General features: G+C 41.9%; 1 protein-coding gene across 1 annotated transcript; it reads left to right on the forward strand.

Moving 5' to 3' along the window:
- The first annotated feature begins 415 nt into the window (after positions 1–415).
- LOC133918302 (uncharacterized) lies at positions 416–5,307 on the forward strand. The gene is made up of 8 exons (XM_062362114.1): positions 416–1,840; positions 2,653–2,686; positions 2,829–3,020; positions 3,993–4,082; positions 4,177–4,242; positions 4,338–4,429; positions 4,519–4,566; positions 4,694–5,307. Exons 1-8 carry the CDS (start codon positions 1,434–1,436, stop codon positions 4,794–4,796), a joined length of 1,032 nt encoding a protein of 343 aa, XP_062218098.1. The 5' UTR covers positions 416–1,433; the 3' UTR covers positions 4,797–5,307.
- Positions 5,308–10,225: the final 4,918 nt, after the last annotated feature.

Below are 10,225 nucleotides of genomic sequence, written 5' to 3' on the forward strand. Positions count from 1 at the left end.
CTGATGCCGTCTTCAAAGATTTTCTTCGCACGACAATATTTTTATGAAATGTTTTTTCCTTTTAACATTTTAATAGTTTTTTTTCACAGTTTCTATCGTAAAGAGATTTTCAAAAATATTCCTTTCAGAATGAGACTTTTTTTTTTTCTCTTTACAAATCTTTTTAAAGAGAAACTATTGAAGATAAGGAAAAATAAATAGAATAAAATGAGAAGGAGAATTAAAAAGAGAATAAAATAAAAAGAATATGATTAAAAAAATAGAAACAAACATAAAAATAAAAAGAAAACGAAATAAAGAAAATATAGTTAAGGAAGCTCTTAGTGTACGTAGAGCCTATTAAAAATTAGTCTATGTATCAGTAAACATCCTACTACGTCAAATGATCTCCTTCCGCAAACCCTGGTCAATCCAAAAGCTATTCCGCGCTGTCCCACAATGGCGATGCCAATGGCCCCCCTCGCAAGCCACCTTCCTTTTACCCCTTCTCTATCTCTCTCTGCGCCACCTCTGCAAGCAAGCAACCGGCCAAGCAACTGAGGTAGAGAGAGAGAGGGGGGTTGGTTGTGGCGAGGGAGATTCTACAGTAGATAAACAAACGAAATGGTGTGTGCGAGCAAGTGTCCCCCCATGATGCGTGTATGTATATAACTGGAAAGATTTCCCTCCAAAGGAGGAAGAAGCAAAGCATCTCATTCCCCCACTCCTCACCTCCCCCCTCTCTCGTTCTTGCTGCTTTTGTAGCTTTCCCTCCCCCCTTGTTGCGTGCAAGCATCTTCCCTCCCCTCTTCACATTGGCCATATCTTCCCTGCCTGCCGCTGTAATAGCAATAGTAATAGCAATACATACTGCTACTGCTACTGCTGCATCAATCCTAGCTCTAAACCTCTGATACTGACAGATAGGCGTGCTCCTTGTTTGTTTGTTTGTTTGTTTCCTGGTTGCTTGCCTTGTTTGATAAGAGATCGAGAGAACGAGAGCGCGGCGAAGAGGAGGGAAGTCACAGCTTGTGACGCCAAGCTTGACATATTTCTACCGGCGTGCTCTCTCTCGGTCTCGCCACACCTCCATTTGTTCGTTGCACATCAATGCACTCATTCCTTCCTTGCCTCCCCTGCATGGAATCCTTGTGCTCTGAGGTCGCCGTTGGTTGGCTGCCTGGCTGCAGCTAGCAACACGTTCCACTTCCACCTGCATTAGCATTGCCTTCTTCTCTAGCTACAAGAAACTGAGCGCTCGCTAGGACAGGCCGGCGCTACTGTTTCAAGTGTGTTTGCTTGCTCTGTGCATTGCTCCGATCGAGAAGGGGTTGATCTGGTTGGAGTGCCAAGAACACCAGAGCTCGTGTGCTGTTCATGCTCCAAGAGGCCCCTGCTGTTCTTGGAGAGATCAGAGCAGAGAGGGGAAGAGGAGGAGGAGGCTAACGCCGGGCATGCGTTTCACGACAGGTGGCTCGTCGACGCGGTCGTATGAGCCCGTGGCGACGGCGGACACGACGGACCTGCGCTACTGGCTGCACTGGCGGGCGGGGCTGTGCGCGCTCTGGGTGCTCGGATGCATGTCCGTGGCTGCTTACCTCATATGGCGGCACGAGGGGCCCGGCGCCGAGCGCCGACCGGGCGGCGCGTCTGCGGCGGCGGGAGCAGGCGGCGGCGAGGGAGACAGGAAAGGAAGGCGGCCCGGGGTGCTCTACGACGACGAGGCGTGGCGGCCGTGCCTCCGGGACATCCACCCGGCGTGGCTGCTGGCTTACAGGCTCATCTCCTTCTTCGTCCTCCTCAGCTTGCTCATTGTCATTGTCATCACTGACGGTGGCAACATCTTCTACTACTACACTCAGTAAGTGACTTGTTACTAGTTCTTTCTTTCTTCCTTCACCTCTTCTTTCCTTCAGTTTTTGGATTAGATGCAAAGTTGGATAAAGATTTCTCCTTTTTTTTCCTTCATAAAAAAATTGGTCAGGAAGTTTGGCATTTGTTCTGTTCTATTACAATTTTGAAGTTTTGGAAGAATAAAGGGTGCTCCCCATTCCATAGAAGAAATTGGTTTTGAACAAGGTTCTTGAAAACAATAATGGAACCATCAAGCAATTTCACTGCATTTTCTGTTACACCACTGTGCACAATTGATGGCTAGCAACAGTTACACCAGTACAATTTTTTGTAGTACATTTAAGAGACATTTCTTTGGGCTTTGTTTTAATTAATAATTGGAAAAGGGCCCAACAGTAGATATATTTCTGTATCACATGTAAGAAACACTTTTGTGCAGCTCAATATAACAACTAATCATAAGCACCACAGAGGTAGGTTTTGCAAATCTGTTTGTGTGGTCAAGCTTCTCAATGCTTCATAAATGATAAGTGGATAGTGTTGTAGGAATACCTGAACATTTCTGTTCCATTCAACCTGAACATTCTGACATTATTTTAATCATATATAAGTATCTACCTTTCGATATTATTTTCTTTTACAAATCTCCAGTGTACATTTCCCCCCTTTTTTAAAGAGATTGTGACTGGTTGGTAGCACCGAAATTTGCTACAAAGATCTGATAGCTGTTTCAGTGTTTCTACTTTGTAACTCTGCTCTTAGAAGTAGCACTTGTCCCCCAGCTTCCTCTAAGTGGTTGTTGACCTGTCTGTCACGCAGGTGGACCTTCATTCTGGTGACGATTTACTTCGGGGTACGTAGGCCCTTCTTTCACAATCACAACCAAATAATTTATCTCTTCACTGAATTCCTCAAGCCAATGATGCATGCCAATGACTTCTGCACAACCTTTATCTGAAACAACATTGTTACAATGTTACTGTGAATTGTTTCAGCTTGGCACAGCCCTGTCCATCTATGGCTGCAGCAAGTTCGCCGATGAGAATGCCGCCGCGGCGATGGCAGACATGGAGCTTGGCACCAGCTACGTTGCCCGTGGCGCGGCTGCTAAACGGAGCTTCGACGAAGAAGACGGTGCGAGAGAGATTGCTGGATTCTGGGGTTACCTACTCCAGATCATCTATCAGGTAAAAGAGGCTTCCGCACCACCAAATACTTTGAAAAATTCTCCACTTGGAAGCCTTTTCAGGTTTTTTATTGGAGAGGGACACCTGCATTCTGCATTGACATCTGCTGATTTGCATTGCATATATACATGGAGGGATCTCATTTTGCTTTTCAGGTGCAATTATTAGTGCTGGGTAGCTACCATCATGTACTAACTACTAAATTAGTATGCTCATGAATTGGATTCCGTTTCCATAAATCAGATGTGGCCATATAGCATCATTGTCTCCTACACGAGCCATGCCATCTAGCTGTTGGTCCCTTTCTAACTGTTCAATATATTTTCCACAAAAAAAAGTTCAATATATCTCTTCAGTCTGCACACCTCATATTTCCTTTCTTGCTTGAAGGTCTGAATCACCTTTCCCCATCTTTCTCTGACTCTTAGTTGTGGCATCAGGAATAAAGGCAACCCGTTTCCTTTGGATCGATTTGCTAGGCCTAACTGTATCAAAATGGTGACTGAATGTCTACCTAGGTTGGCACAGGGCAGTGTGGAAATCACACCTTTTGCTTTGTGACAAGAACTGATAGATAACTACAAGGATGTTAACCTAGGAGCCAAAGCTTCAGATCGCGCCCCATTAGTGTTGGACTATACTATTCGCAAAACTTTACCATCCATTTTTTAAAATTTTCTTATCTTTGAATTCTTTGTGATCCTTTTTAAGGATTTTGCACAGCTTTGGTTTTCGTCTGCCTTGTTTTCTAAAATAGGAAGCTAGCATGCCACTATAGTTCAATTGCAGAAGTTGCTTGTTTTTAGCCTTTATGTAGCATAAGCTACCTTTGTGGTTACAATCTGTCGAGTGATCAAGTACTCAGCGCTCTCAGAAGATATTGAGCATCTAGCAGCTATTCAAGAATTTATATCTTTGTTTTATTACTATTTAACCACACTGATATCATAACTTGTTTACCATTGTTTACAGGTAAATGCAGGCGCTGTGATGCTTACAGACTGCGTGTTTTGGTTCATCATTTTCCCATTCCTCACCATCAAAGACTACAATCTGAACTTTGTAAGTACACATGTTTCATGTGTTCCCCACATGGAAGCTGCCTCAAATTATGACCAAAGCAATGCTAATTGTTCACCGATTCCTCTTCTGACAGTTGTTGATAGGGATGCATTCAGTTAATGCTGTTTTCATGCTTGGTGAAGCTGCCCTGAACAACTTGGTAAGCACATGAGTGACTACTAAACTTGAAGATCTCTCAAGCAAGGTCATGCATGCCTTTACTCACCATATTTCAAATTTTACATGGTTTTACAGCTATTCCCTTGGTTCCGGATCTCATACTTCTTCCTTTGGACTGCGCTCTACGTCATTTTTCAATGGATTGTCCATGCAGCAACTCCAACTTGGTACTTTTTCCAGCTTCAGTTCCAAGAGTAATACCTGCTGAGTTGCATTTCATTGTACTAACTCAACATTATGTGACTTCTTTTGGCAGGTGGCCTTACCCATTCCTCGACTTGTCATCCAATTTTTCACCTTTGTGGTAAAGCCACCTAACTCATCATGAGAGCAATTTCTCATAGACTCCACACAACTTTTCATCTTCAGTCAGTCGATTGTTATCGCAATTTCTCATCGATCTCTCACTGACATTTGCATGGCACGCGCAGGTACCTCACCGCCGCGGTGATGCAGGTGCCGTGCTACGCGGTATTCAGACTGGTGATCAAACTGAAACGCCGCCTGCTCTCCAAGTGGTTCCTAAGAGGCTAGAGCACAACAAGCAGTTCATTCAGAAAAAGCAATGAGAGAAGCAAGCCATAGAATAATGGCGGGTCTGAGTTCTTTGCTAGATTCTTCTTATGCAGGTGCCCTCTCCAAGGAAAAAAAAAGTGAGGAGGCCGGCACATGCGTTTTATACCGTATAGTTTCAGGCATATGGATGGATGATACCAAAGCAACACAGGTCAAGAGTTTTTGCAGAAATGGAAACTGAACAAAAAACAGGGGGGGGGGGGGGTGTATAGGTTGACTGATTGGTGAAATGGAGATGATACTATTCGTTGACTTCTTTTGTAGAGTTGACTGGTGGTTATATATAATATGAGTGGAGGTGTATTTGTGCGTGTATGGCAAATCTGATTCCTTCTCAGCTGCCTGAATGAGAGCTCTCGTTGTGTAGATGCTGCGTGTGTGGAACAGTATGGGTGTCATTATTGCCCGTCTGGAGTTTTGCCTTTTGCCTGGACCGTATACTTAGGATGAGTGGATTTATAGTTGTTGAAAAAAAATATTTAATTGGTTATATACGTCTAGATGAATTAAACTAAGTTTCTATTTAATTGATTGAATCTGAGATCGCAGTTAAAGAACCTATTGAACATATTGTGCAGTTTTTCTTCCAAATACAGATGCATCCCTTCATTTAGCTCCACCTCAAGGAGAAAAAAGATCTTGCAACTTTCCTGTGATTCAAACTGCTAGATGGAAAAAGAGCAGGCCAAGGTTTCCTAAACATGAGATATGCCTTGTAACTGCTAGACATGGTATATGTGTTGACGCGAAAAGTTGCCACATTAATATACTGAGCACATCGTGTGCAATATCCGGTGGGCAGCACCTAGAATACCTGAGTCGTGGTACTGCGTCGTTGGACCTTCGTCGTCACTTACGCTCGGGAGGGACCCTTTCGGAGCACAGATGGCCGGCGAGTCATTAGAATTAAGAACATGTAATATAGATTGAAAAAAAGAACAGGACTACAGGAACTAGGAAAAAACGAAAGGTAAAGTAAATTGATTTGATCGATTGGTTGATATCCTCAATCGGTCATGACCCTCTCATATTTAAAGGGCAGTAGGTCTGTTCACTAGTCGGAAATTACTGTTCATCCGGTCGTGGTTACTGTTCATCTGATCGCGGCTAATGTTCACTAGTTGGAATACTATTCACCGGTCAACTAAAAAACTTTTAGAATCAAAATTCTTCTCAACATGCCAATCTCAGTCATCAACATATGCCCCCCTATTTTTTGTAAAGCTTTCGTGCAAAAAAAAAAAACATATCTTCTCTACTTCTACGTTTCTTAGGGTGATGATCAAGACATCGGCCATGAATACCTTAGGACGATGGTAGCTAATACATCGGCCTTATATCTTTGCTTATTGATTCACTACATCATTTAACCGAAACTCCGAAGGTAACATAAAAATCATATTAATGTCTATACCTTCGATTGGTGAAGCATCATTAGCATGCACCGGCGACTCTCCATAATCAAGTAATTCTCCATCTTCCTTGTCACCTTGCATAGGTGCCGGCGTTGTTGTTGATGAAGGGGTTGTGGTAGGAGCTGTTATAACATCTAGCTTTGGTCTCCATATTTGCTTCACGGGTTGCATTGGCTTAATCTCATTGAAAGTAGCATCTCGTAACTTTTCAGCTTGTTGCTCCACCAATTATTGTTTGCGTAACCGCTGCAATCTTCGTTTCTTTGTGTGAGATAAGCTTGAGGGACACCACCTCGGCTGCAAGTACTTAGAAAGCGGTTCACTACTATTTGCTTCATGATCATTAGGCTTCGAATCAACTTGGACATTAGTAGGTATTTGTTTAGACTTGACCGATTTATTAAAAAAATAATTGGTCCTTTGTCAAGTTCTTCAGCCAATATTTTTATTGAATCAATCTCAATAATATCAGCAGTAGTACTACTTAACTTATCAATATTAGAATCTAAATTTTGAATGGAAACACTACCCTCCTTGGCCTGGTATACTTTTTTCACAACTTTATTATGTTGAACATCATTAGACCGATTTGTATGCTTTTATCGGTCGTGAGTAGGACATGAAATTCTATTAAATACCGGCCTCCGTGGTACTGTCCATATCGAATAAAAAGGATTAAATTGTATAGGAGGGGTGACATCCACATACCGTTATAGCCCCAAGTTGGGCAAGGAGGAAAAGGTATTGGAGGAGACATCCATGACCATGACGCCATACCGAGTGGCAGGTAGACATTAGTAGTATTACCCTCCCTTGGTTGATGATGATGGCTCTCCCCTTGTCTTGGAGGTGATCTTGATCGCTTAGCTCCACTTGGCCGATTCACATGAGTTTGAACGGCCTTGTCTTTCTCATATTTAGACAAGAGTTGCTTGAAAGTGGGCTTGAATTTCTTAACCTTGTCGTGTTTCTTCGCTTTATTGAGTTTCCACTTGCCAACCTCCGGATTCTTTGGCTTGATCATCCTTGGTTTAGCATTAACATGCCCCCCCTGACGATTGAAGTGTTCTCCATAGTCTTGATTGATTTCTTGTCTTCGGGAGTCTTCTCAAGTAACACCTCTTTCAACAAGTTTTTGTTCCCCCCCAAAGGTTTCGGTCTTTCTTCACCAACGATTATATTTTTGCCTTTAGTCGTTCGGCTTGAGTTGGCCGAATTAATATGCTCTTATCTTGGAGATCAACTACATTAACTGGGAACGATTGAAGGTCCACTTGCATCTCCGCAAACTTTAATCGTACTTCATTAATGGCCGATTGAATCTGACGATGGAAAATATTGTAATCGTTAGTAGCATGAGAATATAAATTATGTCATTTGCAATAAGCTCGCCTCTTTAACTCATCTATTAGCGGAATTATATGACCATGAGGCAGCTTAATCTATTTTTCTTTCAACAAGTAATCAAATATTCTATCAGACTTTGCTACATCAAAAGTAAATTTAATCTCTTCTTGCTGATTCTTCGGAGGCATCGGCTTAAGAGAAGGACAAACGAATAATTTAGACATAGAAGACCAAGCACATTCGGCTACACATACATCAACGTCATCATCATTCAAATTTTTAGATTCATATTCAAGCATGTGCACATTAGGACGATCTTCTCTCACTCTATCATTCGACCTATGAAAATTTCTAGACTCTTTAGCCCAGCTTTCTTGAGCTAAAGCTTTTTGTAATACTTGGCTAACATATAAGAAATCATGATTCTCTACCTTTTCTTTTAAATGATAAAGTAAACCAAAAAAAAGCTAGGTTGGCCAAATCTCTATCAGAAATTGTCAAATTAAAACATCGGTTTCTTGTATTTCTAAACCTTCGAATGTATTCAGCAACAGACTCATTATGTTTTTGTTTAATCGATGTCAAATGTGATAATCTAAGCTCAGTGTCCCCAGTATAAAAATACTCATGATTTTTTTGTTCTAATTGGAGCCACGTATAAATAGAATTAGGTGCTAGAGAAGTAAACCAGATAAATGCAGGGCCAAACAATGATAAAGGAAATAATCTCAATTTCAACATATTGCTAGCACTAGCTTCACCACACTGCAAAATAAATTGAGTAATATGTTCTAGAGTGGTTCTACCATTATCCCCAGTAAACTTAATAAACTCAGGCACTCTATACCCTTTGGGATACTGAATATTATCATAGAAATCTGGGTATGATTTTTGATAGACACGTGCTCTACCCTTAGGTTCTACCCCAAAGTGTTCCTTTAAAATGTTAGCCATTTTCTCTCTAATACTTTTGTGCCCCATAGGTTGCTCGGCCGGGGGTCGAGTAGGAATCACATTAGTTTGTTGTTGCTACCCAAAATAATGTGGCGGTGTATCACGAGAATGCGGCACAACGGGCTGCGTATATGGAGTATTTTGTGGAGGCACATTAAAATAAGTCTCTGACAATGGACCGTAAGGGATGCCGAATCCTTGTGGAGGTATAGGAGGCGCACTATATGCAACGATATTATGTGAAGCTATTGGCATGTTTGTTAAAATTTCATTAACTCGGCTATTGTTATTAGTTACATATGGAACCAAGTTAATTATACTAGATGTAGTATTTGACAATGGAAAAACCATACCCTGATTAGTGGCATCTAGTGAAGTAGGCGGTAACCTCCGGTTTAGTGGCATCTAGTGAAGTAGACGGTGGTGTCACAACATTGGCTGAACCTACAACATTAGTTCGGCTATAAATTTATTCCATCGGTATACTTTGTTGTGTAGGTATAGGTAGCATAAATTTTACCGATGAATCAAAAAAACCTTGCTGAGTTCTACCATCATTATTAGAAGTTGAAGTACTAGCATCATGTGATAGAGACTGTTTTAGTGTATCCTTAATATTTTTCATCTTAAGAACCATTGAATCTAGACGGCTACTGAGTGATTGATTAAAACCCTTAACTAATGCATCAAACTTGTTACTCATAATAACACATACTTGCTGATCAATCATCAAAGCAACTTTCTCTTCAGAAGGAGATGCGTTACTCACAATGGGAGTTACCTCGGGCTTGATATAGATAGACGTGAAATCTCCTCCCTTCCGGATGATGCCTTGCCTCGTCTTTTGGTAGCACGAAGCGAATGTCGTGTCGAACTCCATCTTGCGTCTTTCATATTCTTGTTGTGCCTCCTCATCTTGCTCCTCGATGGTAGGCACAAAGACGTTGTCGGGGTCGACTTCGGATCTGTTCGTCATGGCTAAGGTTTTAAAATTCGGCTAAAAGGTAGCCAAAAGTTTCTTCCCCAGCGGAGTCGCCAAAAAGTGTGTTGACACGAAAAGTTACCACGCCAACACACTGAGCACCTTGTGTGCAATATCCGGTGAGCAGCACCCAAGATACCCTGATCGTGGCACTGCGTTGTCGGACCTTTGTCGTCTCCCACGCTCGGGAGGGACCCTGTCGTAGCACAGATGACCGGCAGCTTGTCCTTGGTCGTTGGAATCAAGAACATGTAGCAATATAGATTGGAAAAGAGAACGAGACTACAGGAACTAGGTAAAAAACGAAAGGTAAAGTAGATTGATTTGATCGATTGGTTGGTATCCTCAATCGGCCATGACCCTCTCATATTTAAAGGGCAGCATGTCTTAGCCATAAGAGATCAGAACTCCTAATTCAAACCGAACAAGACTTACATATATAATTCGACTATGCCTACCTGATCTCCAAACTTTCTATAACGAACATATATTTCCTATTTAAACACGTAAAACTCTCATATATCTACCCGAATACGCTTTAATGTAGTTCGGCCTTCTTTAGATTCGACCAACTCTTTCATCCGTCCGGAGACCAGCTACAGGAATAAACTATGATCACTAGTCGTCTAGTCATTGGTCATGATCACTGATCGTGTTCACTAGTCTCAAATCATTATTTACTGGTCTGA

Source organism: Phragmites australis, chromosome 5 (assembly GCF_958298935.1).
Source record: "Phragmites australis chromosome 5, lpPhrAust1.1, whole genome shotgun sequence".
In the NCBI taxonomy this organism is placed as follows: Eukaryota; Viridiplantae; Streptophyta; class Magnoliopsida; order Poales; family Poaceae; genus Phragmites; species Phragmites australis.

Excerpts from the sequence above, each read along its gene's own strand:
- LOC133918302 (XM_062362114.1), top strand. The coding sequence starts at position 1,434 with ATGCGTTTCACGACAGGTGGCTCGTCGACGCGGTCGTATGAGCCCGTG. Across the intron at positions 1,841-2,652 it reads ATCTTCTACTACTACACTCA|GTGGACCTTCATTCTGGTGA; the intron begins GTAAGTGACTTG and ends TCTGTCACGCAG. Across the intron at positions 4,430-4,518 it reads CATGCAGCAACTCCAACTTG|GTGGCCTTACCCATTCCTCG; the intron begins GTACTTTTTCCA and ends TTCTTTTGGCAG.